The sequence below is a fragment of the Centrocercus urophasianus genome, unplaced genomic scaffold, assembly GCF_019232065.1.
Source record: "Centrocercus urophasianus isolate 14NV4802_14NV808 unplaced genomic scaffold, USGS_Curo_1.0 seq_17, whole genome shotgun sequence".
In the NCBI taxonomy this organism is placed as follows: domain Eukaryota; kingdom Metazoa; phylum Chordata; class Aves; order Galliformes; family Phasianidae; genus Centrocercus; species Centrocercus urophasianus.
Window position 1 is genome coordinate 28,583,270 of NW_024884722.1, and position 20,295 is coordinate 28,603,564.

General features: G+C 35.9%; 1 protein-coding gene across 2 annotated transcripts in view; it reads right to left on the minus strand.

Annotated features, from left to right (window-relative positions):
- GRID1 (glutamate ionotropic receptor delta type subunit 1) overlaps positions 1 to 20,295 on the minus strand; it is a 509,969-nt gene that overhangs the window by 75,082 nt on the left and 414,592 nt on the right. For both annotated transcript variants that reach the window (XM_042818876.1, XM_042818875.1), the window contains exon 8: positions 19,301 to 19,420. In XM_042818876.1, the coding sequence (XP_042674810.1) occupies positions 19,301 to 19,420 (120 nt within the window). The remainder of the gene's footprint in view (positions 1 to 19,300; positions 19,421 to 20,295) is intronic.

Below are 20,295 nucleotides of genomic sequence, written 5' to 3' on the forward strand. Positions count from 1 at the left end.
GTATCTTCCCCCACCTTGCTCTCTCATTATTCCCCAAGTTAATTTAGTAGACTGCTATTCACTTCATATTTAAATAGAATTTCTGTTGTGACCCTGGATTCAATTAAGTTGACTTCTTCAAGTTATATATAAATTGCATATTGCCATGCATATTATGAGCCAACCTCTGCATCCATCGTTAGAAAGCAAAATATTCAGAGTAGTTACAGCCTATCAAAAAATGACTATGGCTCAAAATCCAAAAACAATGAACATCAAAAAGAAGATATACTTAAAAGACTGCCAGTGTTATTCATTAGCTTTTCACTTCTTCGAGAACTGCATGAGAGTACCAGCACCTAACAGCAAAAGTAATGTTCAAAAACTTGTGGGTTTTTATTTAATCACCATAATGGTGAACAGGAGCTGGCACACTGACATGCAACCAGCAGAACACAGTTCAGCAAAAGAGCCAATATGAGATGGCTTATAGTTCTTCTGCACTCTAATTCAGACTTTTTTCATCTTTACAAAATTTAGTAATCTTCCCCTGCTCCAAGGAGCTGCCACAGCAGCTGAGAATTTACGAAGCATATCCAAGATTTCATTTGATTTTGAGGGAAGACTGAAGAACAGGGCATTATTTCTACATATAGGTCCCTTAAAATCTAGAATAGTTTCCTAGCTCCCAGACAATGGATATGTAATTTTATGTAGAAATTGTATTTCAAAATAGCACATGCTTTCTAAAATGTGGAATTTGAGATATATATTAAGGCTTAGGAATACAGAATTCCTATTTTTGAAATAGGCTTTTTTTTTTTTTTTATAGGTAAAGTGAAAAATATCAGAAGACATCCATAGGAGTTCTCCACTTGCAACCTCTATTTAAATGACTGCAAGCCTATTAGATGTCTAACTCTGACCTGAAATGAACTAAAACTACCCATCAATAAATGAGTTATTCAACTGTTAATTACCCTTATACGGAAAAACCTACAATGAGACTCATAGACTATGTCTATTTCTGAAAATGGAGAAAAAATACACAAACTTAAAACAAAAAAGCAAAAGCCAGAAGAGATTCTGGGCTTGTAGATGTGGTGCGTGGGTTTTTCCTCATTTTACTTAGAAATAACAAGAAAACCCCTAAGAGACATTTCTGACATCAAACAGGATTCTAACCAGACTAAACACTAGCAGAACTATCCAAGTTTTAAAATTGGTCCAAGGAGTAAATGAGATGAAAGTGTTCTGCCTGGTCTTTTAGCACTTGTTGAAAAACATAACACCTTGATTTCAGTGTCTTTGTCCCCAGTATCAAGCCTCAAAGATGCCTCTGTGGTATAGAAACAGTAAGATAAAAGGACATGAAGGCCATCAATTGCAGCTAGTTGAGAGCTTAACAGCACAGATCTTACCTTCAGCTACCTCAACTCTTTTCCACATCAGAGAAAAAACTGAAAAGGTACCAACAATACTCAAACATGCTGGAGAAGCAACAAACCATATAACTCATATAATCTTATCTTCCCACACATAGAAGTGCCAATATTCTGGTCTCCAACATACTAGAATATAGAATAATTATTATGTCTGTGATTCTGATAATATTCATTAAACTACTCTGAAGATTAAGACAAATATACGCACTTACTGATTTAAACTGACCCCATGATGTGCTTTCTCTATCATTAAAATAACAGGTGACAGGAGAACAATGATGACAGAGCATAGATCCCTTAATTTTAACTGCAGACCTTCCAACAGCAAGAACGCCAGTTATTCTTGTGAAATTAAAGCAAAACTCTTTCAAATAATTTCAGTCTTTTCATCTTCTACCCACTAATTTGCAATGCATTTCCTAAGAATGTATTTCTCCACTGTACTGCAGTTCTTGAATAAACCCAAAGTTAGTATCTTGTTTCAAAGATGTCGGACCGTTCTACCTCATACTGGTAAAAAGCTTTTAAACAATCATCAATTCAGTGTAACATCTACTGTGCTATTACCACAGAAAAGTGTTACTGTTCAAGAATATTTCCTTTGGATCATAATTATAATAAGAATAGGTTCCTGAGGGCATAATGAAACCAAGTCCTGAAGTTCAAAGACTGTTTAAAACCTTACTGAGGTAGGTGTCTGCTGTTTTATTTAAAAACAAAACAAAACACATCTGAAGTTTATAACGTCTGAATGCTTTTATGGTTTTATTTTTTGTTGTTTAGAAGAAAAAAGAACCGCATGCAGTTTAGAATTTCACCGGTCGAGATAATTATTGCGGTATGGCAATTTTCATTCTAAAGGGCCCTTAACCTTTTTTGAGATGCATTCATTCTTTTCTGGGGTGAAACGTAACAGCTGTTTCACAATGTCAATAGCTTAAAACATGCTAGATAAACCACTTCCAAGTACACAACAATAAGATTCAGGGAAGGGGAGAAGTCAAGGGAGTTTTCAGGGGGGTGGATACTAGCAGCTTATATTTATCTCAATAGAAGTCAATTCACTTCACGCTTTAAGTAACATAGCTAAGAAATTGCTTCAAATACAGAGAAACAACATGACTGAAAATAAACTTGAAGAAGAAACTAGCCAGGCACAAGTGAGCTAGTTTGCACTGCAATAGAAGCAGTAAGTTAAGCAAAATATGGCCAAGTGCCTTATACACATCAAGGAAGCAAAGGCTCAGACAGGAAAGGGACAGAGCAGAAAGGGAAAACACTGTGACTCAGAGCGTGTGTGCGCAGCACAGCAGAGTGAGCTTTCTCCTTGGATCTGGTCTGATATCTTAACAACTCAGCAACCTGGCACTGTCCTCTGGTGCCATCCACCTGTCTGGGCACAGAAGAACCTTGCTGCATTATGCTTTGACCAGATCCAGACTCGTGTGAACTTGATCTCTTCGGTCACCTTGAAGGCAGCTGTTCTTCCTTGATGTGCTGTCCCCAAACCACACCCCTTAAGAAAGTTACACAAAGCCAATATGCACTACTGACACTGGTTGGTAGCATTTAGAAAAATAAGGCAGTTTCTGTACGTTCTGTGCTCCCTCACATTGAATTAATAATTTAAATTCAATAAGTTAAAGAAAATAGGCACTATTTTCTGAAGGCATGTATTAGAAGCGGTAGAAATTGTCTAGCTTGGAGATGTTCAGGCAGACCACAATCTTCTGTAATTGCAAAGAACTAGATTCTTTTCAGTAAATTAATACAAGACAGTATTAGAATTTCTTTTGGAAGTCATAATTTGATACAGAGCATCTATTGGTATTTCGAGGCATTTTAAGTGCACTGGGTCTGGAAGTGCACCTGCAATCAGTGTAACTATACACCTCGTTCTCCATGTTGGCTGTCAGGCAGGAAGTTTGTATTCACTCCATATACAAGGCTGGTTCACAAAAAAAACCTTTGTATCATGAATTTTGTTCAAACAATTGGACGTAACTGTTCACTGATTTTCTTCAGACATCAGTAAACCACTGACAGTGCCCTTTCCAGGTAAGATAGCTGATAGCTGGTTCACAGCCTGAGGAACTGCGCTTGCGCCTTCAAAACTGCCCTCACTAGCTTTAATGCTACTGCTTGTGCAGAATCACAGTACAGTGCACACAAAGAATTAAATTCACTGGCCACGTAAAGTTATTTCTCCAAAGTTCAGGATATCTGTGCTAACAACCTTCAGCATGCATCCTTTCCAAGTTGTGAACAGCTGTAAATAATACTGTGGAGTTCTATCCCATGTGCTGCAACTAACAGAATCTAATACTTCTAAAAAAAAAAAAAAAAAAAACACAAAGAAAAAACCATTAGATAATCTTCTTGTCACTGCCAATCAACTGACTTTCTTTGATTAACAGAGAATTAAAAAATCCAATCAAAACCATTTCTAAGAGTATGATTCCCTTCAGAGAAATAATAAAGAACTGCAAAGGTACAAGGTCTTCACATGAAGGCAAAGAGATTGCATTGCTACAGAGACACAGCAGTAGCTGCAGAAAGAAAAACAAAAAAATTCAGCTAGCTAGAAATCAATAATTTAGTCTTTACAAAGAAAAAATATGAGTTTCAGAATTCCATTTCAGATAATCAAAAGAAATCTCAAATGAGAGTAAATTTTAATAAAGTTGGTTTTATCAATTAGAATCAGACACACATCTATGAACAGAAAAGACATGCTTTTCATAATCTTTCAACTGAGGCATATATGTGCCTTGCAATGACAGCCAAATGAAAGGTGTTTAAAACAGTTGCAAAAAGAGGCAGCAGGAAAAGAAAAACAAGAAAAGGCTATGATATGATTTGCATGCTTAAATAGATCACCTAACATGTGGCACTTTCTACTAACCAAACATCTGCTTGTCCTGGTTGTACTCACCACCTGCCAGTCTCAGCAGAACAAATAATTGCTTATTATCTGTGAATCCAGGGTAATGTTTAATTCGGTTCCTCATCTTTTCCATGAAAACAGTATAAGTTATACATACATATGTGCATGCATATTTAAATCTCTTCATAGAATTAACCAAAAACCAAAATATTTGAACCAATCAGCAAAAATATTTCTTAGCATTCTGAAAAATGGCAAGAGAAGTTTGCACAGACAACAAATGAACCCTCAGCCTATGAAAAACTACCATTATTTCAAAAAGAAAAGCATCTGATTTAAATAAAACAAGAAATATCTTGCACTAAACCAGCTTGTAGTTTCACTACATTGAAACTTTTCTTCCCTCCACCTCCTTCTGAACTCTAGGAAACCTATCACCAATTTTTTTGCATTCTGAAAAGCATCTATCAGATGTTCACCAGTGGCTAAGCTAGACAGGAACTTCCAGCACCAGATGCTGGAGAAAGAAATTGGAGCATCACAGATGTCAACATCTTTGTAGCATTTAGCAGCACATGTGAGGCATGCGAGCATTATGTGCATCATCTGAACAAATGTGAGCCTGCTCTTCCAGTGTGGTGACCTGAAAAATTCACCCAGCTGTGTTACCTTGGTGGCATGTTGAAGCCCAGCTTCTCTGCTGAGAGAAAGCTTGAGAACTGAGCATCTCCTGTGCTCAAACCAGGTTGGGGGGCTAGTCCAGAGCGAGAGATCAGAAGACTGTCTTCAAAATATTATATAAGGAAAATAAGGAAAGACTCTTCCTTACAGCAATATTATTTTACGTCTTAATGCACTATCTGGAAAGCATGCCCATATTTCTAGTTTGTAATCAGCTAAACAAAAAATCTGATATCGGTTGTCAGGTTTATTAAGGATTATTACTCATAAATTCTTTCTGTTTTTCTCACATCCCTACATTTCTATTGGGCATGTTGTTTCTCAAAATCTGACAGCATTAGTCAGCACACCAAAGTAAAGTATCAGATCATAATGCTATGTCTTTTTCACCTTCGTATGTGTCCACACAGAGCTCTCAGAATATTGCCAGAACAACTGTCTTTTGCTTTTACTTACTATTTTTTTTTTTTTTTGTAAGTGATGGACAGGAAGAGCAGATTTGCAGATTTGAATATGCCATAAAGGAATTAAGATTCAGTGAAATCTACACACGTGTATGTGTACATATGAGTTTGTGTATATTATAATCTTTCACACAACTGAAAGACTTACCATGTTGAAGTAATTGATTTACAGCAATAAACAACAAACAAAAAAATGTCTAAATTTGCAATTCAGCATATTGGAACACAAGAAATCTGAGGCACCCATGACAAGGCATACTTTAGAATAAATATACTTCAGGAAGTCAATAGAATTAGCCCTGATTTAGATCTCAGCAGACTTGCTGTCAATTAAACCAGTATTTAATTCAATAGACTTTGTCAGCTTGCTTAAGTTACAGGCCAGCTGGAGGTCCTTTTCTTTATTCATCTTATGAACTGTTTTCTGGAATTACTGTAATTAGCTGCCTGGGCTCCTGGTTCACTCACCCACAGAGGACTGCTCTGCTACCTGGGTTTATGCCCTATTTATTTTGTCAATACGTATTATGAGATGCCTATAGGAACTAAAGAAGCTCTGGAATTAAGATGGATCAAACTAACAGTCCAATTTCTATCCAAAATTCTGTTGCTAATGCTCATTCTTGGAAATGGGAAGCAGGGAAAACAATGGAAGATTGGAAGCAGTGACAGTGGACAGGATCTTGTCTTCACATAGACAAACAAATGGCTTCAGGGTTAAGGTGGGTTAATTTCTAAAGGAGAGGATGGATGAAAGAAAGCAATCACTTCCTTTTCTCATTGACCTGTAGCAGCATTAATCTATATAGTGTCTTTCTAGACTGGTCATGCAATACTGACTGAAACAGTGCAGAACTGGAGAAATGATACGTTCTAGAGGGATGCTTCAAAATCAGAATTATAATACCACACTTCAGCAAGAAAGTCTGCCTCTACAGAGGCTGCCATTCTGAATGTCCAAATTTTGGGAATACTCATGGTTATTACAAATTCCAAATGGACAGGATTTCTGAAATAATTAAAACTAGAGAGACGGTATATGCATCAATGTATGTACTTTATACTATCTACATCTAGAAAGTTAATTTAACTATAGGGAAGGATATTTAATCATTGCTACAGCCTGATTAACTACCATGGAGCAACTGAGCATTACTAATGTGGGTTGGCTGTACTGGGAGAGACAAGAGAAAAAAAGAGGTTGAGGAGATCCTTCCTGGTCAATTACTCCTGTCCTTCCAGGAGACCCAGCTGCCTCTTTTACTTTTTGTCGCAAAGCCTTTCCATTGGTGAAAAAATAGACTGACAGCTCCAAAATTTACTCAAAACGCCTACCATAAATCCCCCTGTACAGAGACAACAGCCAAACAGCAGGTCTTTATAGTGCATTTTGCTTAATAACTATGAGAACTGAAGAAGGTCACCAGGTAGGCAATAGTAGCAGCACACAGCTCACCTCTGGACTGTAGTAAATGGTCAATAAATGCATTATACTCTTCTCTACCGAAGCCAGAGGATAACGTATAAGTGCAACTTACATATTTCAAGCAAGGAATCTTGTTTCCTGTTTTTCTTAGAGTAAAACAATATAAGAACATTTATAAATTTCCAATGACATTTTAAACTAACTGGTATTAAAAACAATATATACAACAAGCAGAGATTGCAACACATTGTTTCTCAAATAGAAAGCTATTTAAAAACATCAGAAGTCTAAAATTAATGCAAATAGGAAACAGGAGAATGCTGCTTTATGCCAGGCAATGCCAATGAGCTTCAGTTTAATGTGCTTCACATATGTCAGAAAGAAAAGAATGTACAATCTCATTCCCTCTACTAGGAGATACCCTGTCCAACTAGAAAGCTTCCCTTAAGATGATGGTTATTGATTTTCCCAAGTAGAGTCTCCCTGTGGTAGAGACAAAGGTTTTAGTAGTGACCCCTCCAACTCTTCACAGACGAATCAGTTATCAGACAGTAGTTATTCTCACATCCTCATCAGATTTTCCAATATCAAACTGTTACGCTCTGCAAATCTATCTCAATGATTACACCAAATCAGCAATGGGGAAACTAAATGATTTGCTAGAATGCTGAGAGTCCCTGCCATCTTGCCTGGCTCACTAATGTACTACCTTGATGCACAAAGGAGGTTGACCTACTTGCTAAAATTGAGCTCTAGCAGTAGGGCACGGTCTCTTTTGGGAGTCTTAAAAATCATAGATTAATTTCACTATAGAATTCACTAAGTGCAATAATTGTTCTAAAGGCACTTCCATTCAATCCCTTAAATGTTTGATTAAATCTGAAAAATACCTCTTTAGTTTAATCCTTATAAAATCAGATTCTCACTGAAAGTTGAATATATTAACAAAAGGCAATCCAACCCATATTTTCCTTTCATATTTCTTCTTTATGAGCCATGATAAATGACTACTTTGCTCTGTCTCTTGGGAATGAAAGAAATGGAGAAATACCATGGTATATGGATTATTAAAAAGCTTCAAACAGGAGTCATCTTGGATAAAGTGTTATGAAGGTGGTAAGTCATGGCTGACATACCATAATTATAATACAGAGCAGACTTGTAATCCCACCCACAGGCAAAATCGACAGCAAGGCATCACATAAATAATAAAAACACATGAAAACTTCTCACTTTCTTCCTTAGAGGTTTACCAGTAGGCATTTCTTTTTCCTTTTTGTTTTATTAAATCAAACCAGTTAAAATAACATAGATCTTGTAACACTTCAGACTTTTCACCAACCCTCCATCATGATTCAAAACAGAAACAGAAAAAAAAAACCAATACTGATTTGAATTCTGGTTTGTCTAGTTTGTCTGGTTTGTGGAATAGACGGAATATGTTTAATTTTTCACTTCACTGTATGACTGTGTGGTATGCTCTATTAAAAGGCTGTGGTTGGGCAGCAGAGAAAGGTAGCCAACCATTTTTTTCATAGCCAGATTGCACGTGGGATCACACCAAGTAGCATGGAGAAATGGGAGATCGTGGCTTCCCCAGAGGCAGATGACTTTTCTCCACAGACAGATGCTTCTAGCATGTGGGATGCAACATACAGTTAAGGGCCTCCTAGCAGGGGATGAAAGTGGAGGATGTGCGACAGAAGGAGAATCAAACCTAGAGAGATGAGACACTGAGAAAAGATTTATCTAGGTATGTAGAGAAAATGGGACATCCTCTTTTAACTACAAAAGCCAATGACAAATCCTGTAATGAAAGAAGCAGATACAGTGGGCATACCCTAGATTCAGATTCACCCTTTTATTTTAAGCTAGCTCACCCAGCAAATCTGTGTTTTCTGCTTCACTGGTTACTGTGTTCTCTATCTGTACTCAATTAAAGAAGCTCTAGAATGTCCTTCTGGTAAGCCTAAAAAGAAAAAGTTCTCTAAACACTAAGAAACTAATCAGAATTAATGAAAAATAATAACAAAAGCTTGGTGCACTTCCTACATGCACACGAAGTAAATATTTTATGCTCTTTTGCCCTTGTTTGGCCCAGTAAAAGCATGGACTAGCAATGCTAGTTCCTCTTCAAAATTTCTAGTGAAACTGCTTCGCAATATCACTGTACAAACTCAGAAAACCTCCCAAAAAATGCCTCAAACCCAACTATTTTAAAACTTAGGAGAGAACAGAGGAAAAAAAAGCAAATGCAACATCAGGTTCAACTCCACAAGTGAGCTGCTCCTTTATCAACCCCTCAGGTTGCTTTAATCATTGATTTGAACAATGAGCAGCAGTGCCTGTTATACCTATCCTGCAAATATCTGAAGCCCCAAATGTTAACAAACAGATGGTAGAAGTTTCAATACCGAACGTTCTCAAAATTTACTTTTCCACAACATTTTTCTGACAGTATAGGAAAACTACAATAGCAGTTTTCTGAACATGTAACTAGATGGCTTATGTGTTATATATCTAACTATACGTGCAACTTTTTGGTATAATAAAACCATAGGCCCCAGGTGTTACTGAAACATATGTAGCTATGCTGGCCTTGTAGATTGGTGTTGAATGGGGTCTTGAATGAGGGTACAGAAAACGAGAGAAGGCTCAGTTTAGATTCAGTACAGTTCAGACAGCAGACTTGCAAAGAATATCCTAACTTTTTATCAATTTTATGGATGAATAAATTGCATATTTGAGAAAATTATATTTGGTGCTAGCACTTCTTGAACTGAAATGTTCTCATATTAAATATTATCCATGCTTCTAGCAGCAGCTCAACTAACTACTGTATCAACTAATAAAACTTTAAGAATCTGAAACCTTAAGACAAACAACACAGGGAGAAACAGTGGGTCAACCTGCTGAAACCAGATTCACTTGTCAGGTCAGTAAGACCATCAGACTGTTAGTTAACTGCATACAACAAAAACTGTCATAATCAGTTTCACCACAGACATACTACCCCAGAACATAGCACACACAGGAGACAAGAACTGCCTCACCATTTGTTATCAAAGTTTTCTGACAGCAGCAGAAGCAGCAGGACCAGACAAGAAAGCAAAGAAACTTCAGACAGAGTTGGAACAAACATAAGCACGTGTCCTGAAGCAAAGCAGTAGGAAGGGACCTTCTGGTGGTATTCTGACTGAGAGGATCACTGCTATAACTAAACAAATCCTTTTTCTTCTTGTTGCTATATTCAGGGAAGGTGATCTTGGCAACTCAATTTTAAGCAAATAACTTATGTCAGAAGCAACTACTCTTATTCACTTTCTTTTCTTAAAACAAAAACAAACAAGCCTGTATCTGGCTACCTACTTGGCTTGATAATGAACAGTAGCATATTTCTTCGACTCCTCCACTGTAACAGACTCTGTGGAGTCTTTCCCAATATATCTGCTTTATAACATAGCCCAGTACCTGAGGGTTCTTCAAATCTCACCATTAAACACACAGAACTTCACAGCTTGTTCTTTCAAATAAAAGATATTGTCGTCATTGAAGTAGATGCTTATAGGCTAGAGCTGTTTGAATACGTTAAAGAAGTGCTGTTTCAAACAGATTTACTTCATTCTTTTGAAGAAGAATTAAATGATAATAGCATTCTTCAACTAGAGATCTCTAAGCACAATACAAAAAGTTAATAATGAATACGGAAAGAGAGCTGCATCACTCTGTTCTTCGTGGCATCTTAAATTCATAGATGGAATACTGTACTGGTATTGTGCATGCTTTATTCTTTGTAATACACTATTTATAAAAACTTGATGTGCTTTCAGCATGCGGTCAGTTTTTTGCAACTGTTCCTAAGACAATTTTGACTGTAAAGGTGATTTGGCCTGTGCAGATACTAGGCTTTAGATCTACATGATATTTCTGTCTGGTCTATGCTGTACTAACAGCTTTCTGAGTCAGCCCTGCCTTCATGAAATAACAGTTGTGTTTGTGAGATCTCTGCCAACAAAGTGCAGCCCTTTTTTGTGACACTCATTATGATACATCATTTCAGATCCAGACATCATTTCACTTGTTAACAATCTTTTATGCTCAACATGATCTGGAATCCAGCCATCTAAGAAAATCACCTTTATCCAATTTTTCCATACTGACAACAACATTTTTCAGTTAAAATAGAGAGAGTGACTTCCTAGGTCACACAGAGTGATCCCCCTGTGAGATTCCATCTCTAGAAATTGTTCCCAATAATCTCCATCAACAGTGGATTTTGGTGAGTTTGGTATTCAATACATTTCAACCCAGGCCATTCTATGATTCTGTGATTCTATTTTAGCCTGCAATGACACAGAACTGACTTTTTAAAATACTGTCAATATTTTTATTATTACTGTCCTCTGCTCATATATTTTCTTTCATGCTGGTAATCAACTAAAATATATGTACACATTACTTAAATATATTGTGGTGTAAACATTTAACATTAAAATGTTTCCTGTTCATGATCATACGGCAGAGGAGTTCTATAAATTCTTCTGTACATCAGTCACTTAATGTATTAAAAATGCAGACATACAATAATCTGACCATAATCTCACAGGCTGATACACAGTCATCATGCTCAGAAAGAATCTTCCATTCTGAGAGTTACTATCAACATTTGATAATGTCACCATTCCAGTAAAAAAAAAAGTCTCAGAATAGAAAACAAGTTTTATTGTGCTTGCTTATTTTACCCAAGTATTCATTTATTCATTATTCATACATTCAAGGGGTAATGTAGTTCTAGAGCAGGTGTATTTCAGAATTCTTTCTTTGACAGAAGTTCACACTGCATACAGATTGTGCTTTTTTTTTAATATCTGCTAGACTGAGCATTGCAATAGTCATTTGAAAACGGAAAGTCCTGCATTTAGAGGTATTTGTACCAGGAACTGAAACACTGACAGACAATCTCTGCCAAATATTGTTATTCAAGTGAATTAGCCAATTTGTACAAAGAGGTTCAATCAGAATTCCAATGCCCTTTTGCACATATCTTTTCAAAAGAGTAAATTGAGGAATTAAGGTTGTTATCGTTATTTTTAATATAACAAAACTAAGGAACTGAGCTAAATCAAGTCAGATAGTTTGTGGCACAATGTGACCTACAAATTCTTCATGTCCCACATCTCAGCTGACCACTAGGAAATTCTGCCATTAAACTTGGCTTTTGATAATGTGAGCAGCAAGAATTTACTAGCATTCAGTAATATACTCCAATACAAATTGTCAGAAGCAAAGATAAAAGAGAAAATGTTTAAACTTCTGTTTCTGTTGTTTATTTTAATAGAGCTAAACAAAAAGGCTTGAAACTATCACTTTTCTTATCAAATCTGATTTTGTGCCACAACCAAATAGCTCAACTGCTTACAATCGTCCACCTTTAGACATACTGAATATATCATAACAATTTACGGATGGAGACTTCATAGAATTTGATAATTACTGCTGAAATAGTAGATTCCTCCATCCAGCTGTAGTTGCAGCTTACCAAATAATATGAAGCAACAGTAACGATTAGTAGAACTAAACACACTTCAAACACTACCAAAAGGAAACTGTTGTATGGTTGCCATCAACATGCAGTTCTGCAACTGTCCCTGACACTGAAATCAGGCTAAAAATGAAGAGCTACAAGATCTAGTTTATATGTTCATGAAAGCCAAGATGACATCAATTTGATTTGTTAGTTAAAATAATTGAGCACATACTCTGGTGCTGACAGTATCTCTCAGAGATTTTGCTGAGATACTATGCTAAAAAGCAGATCTGACACCTCACAGCAAATTCTTCTCATACTGGTGGGATTTTTAAACTTAATGATCAGATAAATATATTTCTTAGAGTGGGAAATAAAGACAGTCAGACTGTCATTTATTTCTGGCGCACGTGGTTGTTGTCTTAGTTCCACACTGATGCTATGCAAGAAGGAATAGCAAGTAATTTCCCACTTTAGAATTTGTGAAGTTGTTTTCCATTATTTCCTATTTTCTTTCTTCATATCTCACCAAATTCTGACCTGCTTCCATGTGGAAATAACTGCACAAGGCACAGATGAGAACAAAATTCTATGTGAACTCATCTATTGAAAGGGGTTTTCTCTTCATCTCCCTCTGAATACTCTCCTAAGATCCACAACTAAATTACAGGAGCTTTGATGAAAACTCCATAATTAGAGATGTAATTATTTTGTACAAGGTTGATTTTAATCCTCTTAAAGCCTAACTTTTGTGCAATGTTTGTGCATGTAAAAAAAAGAAGAGAGAATGTTCAACTCAAGATTCATTAGGATACGTTAAATACAGGCAGTCATGCTTATGGGGTATAGAAGATTCAGCACTCTCTTAATCACTGTGGGTATCCTGCCTCTTCCTCATAACTAAGATGTGGCTGCTTTTTGTAATCTAGCCTCAAGATTCATGCTGTGAAAATGTCATATAAACAGTCCAACAATGTTCCAATAGAGATTACCAGCAAGATCTTATGCTTAAAGGAATGCCAAACAAATCTGCAAGACATCCCTTTTACTGAGGGTTGACAGTAGTCTATTTGCAAATATTTCCAGTGTATTTTGTGTTTGCAAATACAAGTCACAGTTTACACAAAGCATGGGTCCCACAGGCAATATTTTCCCAAACATAAATAAAATGAAATAAAGAAATGTTTTTTAAATGTGTCACATATTTGCAACAAAAAGCATTTCCAAACTCACTTACCTTTCTTTTTTTTTTTTTTTTTTTTCCCAGTTATTGAGTAGAATAATTCAGCTATAGTTTTACAATGAAAGCATACAGAACATAAAATATTTCAATTGCCAAAACAAAGAACTCATTTACAGAACTTGGGCAAACAGGGACTCTACTTCATTTTAGAATAAAAACACTCAGGTTCTTCATATTTCTTCTATTGTACTCCTCTACGTTCAGCTGTATTTTTCTCCATGAATAATTCAACCTACGGAATTTGCAAGAAATACATTTACCTTTTCTTCTCACATTCATCTTGAAAAGAAAAGTACAACTGAGAACGAAGGAGGTTTCTTATTTTGAAGAAAATATTCTATATTTATCTTTGGTTTGACACAATTTATTTATAGGAAAAACCTCAATAATCTTTTTTCCAAATTATTCTATCATAATATGTAATCCACTCAAGCAGAAAGAAAAAATTAAACCAAATGTAAACATGCAAGAATTGCATTCTACCCATAATAAGACTTTTACCCCTTTCCTTTGCCAACAAAGGGTCTTTAGAGATCACAAGTAGCCAAGGCTCCAGTCCTATTTCTCAGCTGTAAGACACTTTGCCAACACATACCAAATTGAATTAGTATACTCAAGTGCACGTTTACAAAGTGCTCTGCAGTGGACAAGCATCTGTTTTAAGTCTAAAGTAAGGAAATTTAGTTAGGCATTTTTCAATATGAGTAAAACTGATTCAATTACAGTTGTAAGCACCTAAGATAAAATTCTCTTCAGTATGTAACTTTTTACTGACATGATGCAACTTGGCAAAATTCTTACAGATGAAAGCACTTAATATTGCAGATTCCTAAAAATGCTGTTCTTTTTTGCAGTGAGCAAGAAGCATAGGGTTTCTCATCATGATAAATCTCAGCTAAACGTAACAATCAGAGCATTTTATCAGACTGCAAAAATGGAATTTCAGCAACTTCGGAATATATCACAAATGACTAACTTCTCCAATCTTCCTCAGAGGTACTGTACGAAACACATATGACTGTTTCAGAAGCAGATGGTCTTTCAAGAAAATCTATTTTAAAAAGAATGAAAACATGTCAACTGACATAAATAACCAATGGTAAATGTTATTGTTCTGAACAGAATTTTTCCTGTGAAATAGAGTATGTGTGTAAACCATTAATTGTGCCATCATTCCAGCCAGCTTGGGGAAGAACTGCAGACTGCTCTAAACATATATATATATTTATATTGATATATTTATATGAACCCTGTCATAAAATATCCTGAACAAGAACATGATTTCTCACTTACGTAGGCTCTTCCTGCCAGGGATGAAGATGAACACAATCTCAAAGCTCCTTACCAGTATTATCTAACTAAGCCTACAAGGGCAGCTACGGGTTATTACGTTCTCTGTATATGTGGACAAATGAGACAAGCAAGTTTATATCTCAAGAGATCACTGGGAGTTGGTAAGCTGCTATGATTACCACCCTGAAGTCTTGACTCCCTTATTTTTTCTCTCACAGATGGATAATTAAGCTATTATATTGTGGAAAATTCATCTAAGAGCAGAAATATAGGAATTATGAACCTGCACAGATGTTCAGAAAGTTACAGAAAGGTTCTCATTAATAACACTTAATAATACAGATGATGAGCAGAAAGGAAATTAACTTAGTCGGGACCTCTTTTCCCACTTCACATCTCTTGTATTGTGATAGCAAAGTTTACCACTGGCAATTACTAACCAGCTCTGAAAGGATGTTCTCCCTATGCTTAGGAATATACAGATTTTAATAATATGATTCATACAATTTCTTGGTGTTAGCGGTTAAATATCTTCATTATAATGCTTTTCTATCAGAGTTAAAACATTCCACAAAGCACTAAGTACCCTCAACTCCATGCTACAGCTGGGAACAGTGAGTCAATGAAGCAAAACAACTTAATGACCACCTTCAGCCACTGCCTGTGCTGGGAATGAACCAAAGGAAGCTTAAGATAAAAGATATAAAAATGTAAATAAACTTTATCCATCCATGTCCCCTGTGGCACTAAGGATCTTTTCAAACATAGACAATTGAATGTAGGTAAAAATAAATGAATGAATAAAGGGCAAAAAAATAAAAATTCAAATGAGAGAAGAGAGAGAAACGTTGATAAACTCTACATTCAGAGGAAGTGTGTGTGACGGTGAGTATTCCAGCAATTATAGGAATAAGGGCTGATGCTGGACTTGATGCATACAGTCTAACATGGGGAGCAGACATGAGAAGTGAAATGAAAATAAAGTGTCTATCAGCTGCCAATTAAAATCTCAAAGGGCTTTGAGCTTAACAGGCTAATGCAACTGCTCCACAGGCTTCACCTGAACAGTTTAACCACTTTTTTCTTTTATTCCTCTCCTCCAAGTTATACTTGTTTTCCATTAACAGATTCTTTCACTCCAATATCATTGAATTTAAAATATTAGTGTGGCATATTAAAATTCCATACTTAATCTTTTCACTTGATTGTGTTATTCCATTATGTTTTATACTTTTTACAGTCTCTGTATCTCCTAGATTTTTAGGCCTTTTTTTTAGTATACAAATGCTTGGGTTGCTACTTTGCAGGTGTTTACATAGACTAGGAACATAAATCATACAACAATCATCAAGTAGTAGGTACTTAAATCTTTTCAGTTTCTTTGGCAATCTTAATCTCCAACCTTCATATGTCCTGACTGGTCAACACATGCTGCTCTCTTTTTCTAAGCATGAATATGCCATGCTTTCTCAAACTCCATATGCACACAGTGAATAGAAGGCAATCACCCCAACCTTCTGAAAAGCAAGGTAGTAGATTTAAGGGATTGCTCCCATTCTTTTGTATTGAAACCAAAGATACTAGAGCTTTTTCTGAAGCTTTCCTTCCATTAAGGTCTGCCTAAACAATCTAAAAGAGAATACACAAAAAGTAAATGGAAGTCACGATCAGCCTTTGCCACAGAAATACAATGCTACAGCTCTGGAAGAAAGGAAAATTTATACTGAGACAGGAAATACATATATTTACTTGCACTCATAATTCAATCACACCTGTGAGGAATGAAGAACAATCATGGTTGCAAAAAGAAGAGATCTCAGGGAAACTGCTGACAATCAACTTGCCTTTGCAAAAAAGTCCTTTAAATTCCCACGGGATTTGGGTTATCCTCATCAACATGCTCCTAGGACTCTTCTAAAGGAAATGACTACTGAGAGACTCTCTAATGAATGTTGAGTCTTATGGTACCTTAGCTTTTGACTGGATTCATTCTAAGCCTCAACACTGAGTACGCCTTTGCTCCACACTGTCACAGATCCTAAGTATAAAGGCTTTTTTAGGATGAAGACAGGAATGAACAGGTACAGAAAATTTCCATGTAGAGATAAGGAAAACCATGCAGAAAAGAATCTGTATTTTCATGAAGAAGTGTCCCTCCACAGCTAAATCCACAGAAAGGCTGATATGGAAACAACTGACAATAAATCAGAATTGATCTCTCACTCAAATAATATAAAGACAAGAACGACTTTTGAAGCTTTTAAAAATACTTCTGAGATATAACATATTTTTGCTGCAATAATAAAAAGTCAGGCTGTCAAAATAATTGAATACTACTAGTTCCATGGTAGTTTTGCTCTGACAAATATCTTCTACTCAAAGTTCTTCTATATACTGCTGGACATGTGTTCTTGCAAATTGCCAAATTTCTGCTCTCACTCCCTGCCCATTTCTTGCTCTCTCTCTTTTCTACCCATTTAGGATTATACTCCCTTTCATTTCTGAGAATATGTTCTGCATTTGACATCCAAAGAGTAAAGCTTTTCTATATTAATCATCTAATTAGCAAATTAGGTATCAAAGTGATCAGTATTATTGATCAGTCATTTTAGTTATCTTCCAACTTAGTCTTTTTTATTTTTTTTTTTTTTCATTTCTTTGCCTTGAGGTCTCTTTTTACTGCTATATTACCCCACACATCTGGATTACACCCCATCATGGTCACTCTGCTCCACATATTGAAGTTGGACCTTCTATATGTTCATGAAACGCACATTTAAAAAAAAGTAATAATGTGTACTAACACATCCCAGTTTTCATTTGAGGCCTCAAACATTCTGCATGATAATTATGCCAATTTTGCTGTGCTTTGATTTCATTTTCAAAATGATTATGTGATTTATACAAAGTCATTTGGGAAACGTATATCAAAATGGAACTGAACAAGTTGACCCATGCCCCAAACATCAGATGTCTGCTGAGGATAACACGGCACTGACAGGAGACTCATTTTTCCATAGTGGCAGTTAGAGAAACACAGCAGAATACTCCCATATAATCTCAAACACAATTGGATTCTAGTTTTATGTACTCATCCATAAACTCATGTATGTACTGCTTATAAAGCTGAATTTCTTCCTTGGCCTCCTATGCCAATTCTGGTTTATTAAAGCAGCAACACTATTTCCAAAACAATCTTAATTTTTCATCATTCAGCTAGGACTCAGACCCATCTGCAGTAAAAAAACTTCTAGAAATTAAGTACAGTGGACTGAAGAATAGCCTTTTCTGGTCATGACAATACATGAGGGTACATAGCCAATTTGAAGTCTTCTGAGACATTTTCTGGCAACGGATGGTTTTCAATTATATTAGCAGTTTAAATGTTTTTTTTTTTCCTTCTTTGGAAATCCCAACAGATATGCAGCTTTTGGCTGCATGTCCAGAATAATCATGACAAAGTAGACTCTGAATCTCAGGTTGAGCTATTTAAGACAATAACATAAACACACGTTCTTTACTTTTTTTTTCTTTCATTTAAGCTGGTATAATTCAGGTGCATCAAAATAAAACACATAGATGAACGGTCAAATGAAGAAAATATCATAAACATTAATTCTGTATGGAATTTGCCCTTTTCAAGTCTGCTCAACACAGGGACGATTGACAGTATGTAGTACAAGCCTTTAAACCAGTGACCAGTAGAGGGACAGTTTATAGATTGTGTTCCAATCAAAACCTAACTGTTCAATTCAGAGTTTTAATTATTTTTTTTTCCCTTTGCATAAACAAGTTCTTGGTAGCCTCTTCAGTCCATGACATTTTATGTTAGTGACCATATGGAACCATTCTATCATCTAATCCTAGTTGGTCCTTGTTCCACTAGCTACCACCGATAGCTTATCCTTTACTTTGTACAACATCAGCTGTTTCTTAAATTATCTTCTCTAGAAGTTTCTACTTTACTTATCTCATATTCTTAAGGCAGTTATACCTTACACCTTTCTATGTTTAGATAATTTATAATTACAGTTAGCTTCCTTAGTAAAATAAGTGTCAGTTATACCAATGGTATATTAATTAAAAATAAAACATATGTAGTCTTAACTATTATGTTCATAGTGCTGTTATGGTACTGTATCATCACAATATATGTGAAAACAACTTGCAGGACTCTTCCCTACAATAATAAAGTTAACTTCCAACACTTGAGCATGTGAGAAATTTGAAAATATTTCTTTTATGGTAAATTTCTTCTGTGGTATAGTGGTAACTCAGTCTCAGAAAATAATTTATCCTGTATAACAGAATTTATATTATTTAGAGGAAAACGAAAGAGAAAAGCTTATCTTTACCCTCCGGACATCTTTGCCAAATGTTTCACTGTAGCTAGTGCCCAGTATTTCAAATTGAACGTAGGGGTTGGCGCCATCTTCTCTGAACTCCATAGCACCAGTAAGCCCAGTTATATGGCCCTAAGGAGACAATTTTCAAAAATTTTACAATAGAACAAATTTGCCTTTACAAACACTCATTTTTTATTAAAGATAAAGAGAAATCCATTCTGAAAATGTTCACAGCAAACTTAAATGTAGTGATTACATGTTCTTCAACAGTTCAAATATGTTTTTGAGGAAATGGTTCCAACACTAACATATCCACTGTAAATTGTATTAGGAAGTCATCAGATCTTTATCTTCACAGAAATAGACCCTAGAAAACAGGACTGTGGTGGAACACGAGACAACCGTCCTTTCAGTGTAACTGAAAGCAGTCAGTTGAGTGCTGGAGTTGAATTCAAAGGTATGAACTCCAAGTCCAGAAGAAAATGTAATACTTGCTGTGCTTACAGGAGAGGTGTAAAGAAAAGATGAAATTTGAAGAACTTTTAAAACCTCCCTGTAAAAGTATTTTATATTTTATATTTTATATTTATACGCAAATTGAGATGAAACTAAATTCCAAGTTAATTTAGTAATAAAATATCACATTTCTTAAGAATGACAGAGCATTACACAGCACTAGAGCAAAAACATTTTGTCAATATACATGGGCTACTTTGAAAGTAATGCCAGCTATTTTATTATGTGGGCCCATGATGTCAGAGGTGCCTGTAGGTGGCATGGCAGAGGAGGCTGAACTTTCCCGCCAAACTTCCATTACATTTTGCTGGCATGCAACAGATGGCAGCAGAGGAGCAGTCTGAAAGAACAGCGGATGACGTGGAAGTGCATATGAAGCAAAGAGGTGAAAATGAACTCTTCCATGTGGAAAAAATGACGCCCATTGACACTCATTGATACTTGCTGAATTTTAAGGAGACCAAGCAGTGGATGTGAACAGAGAGATG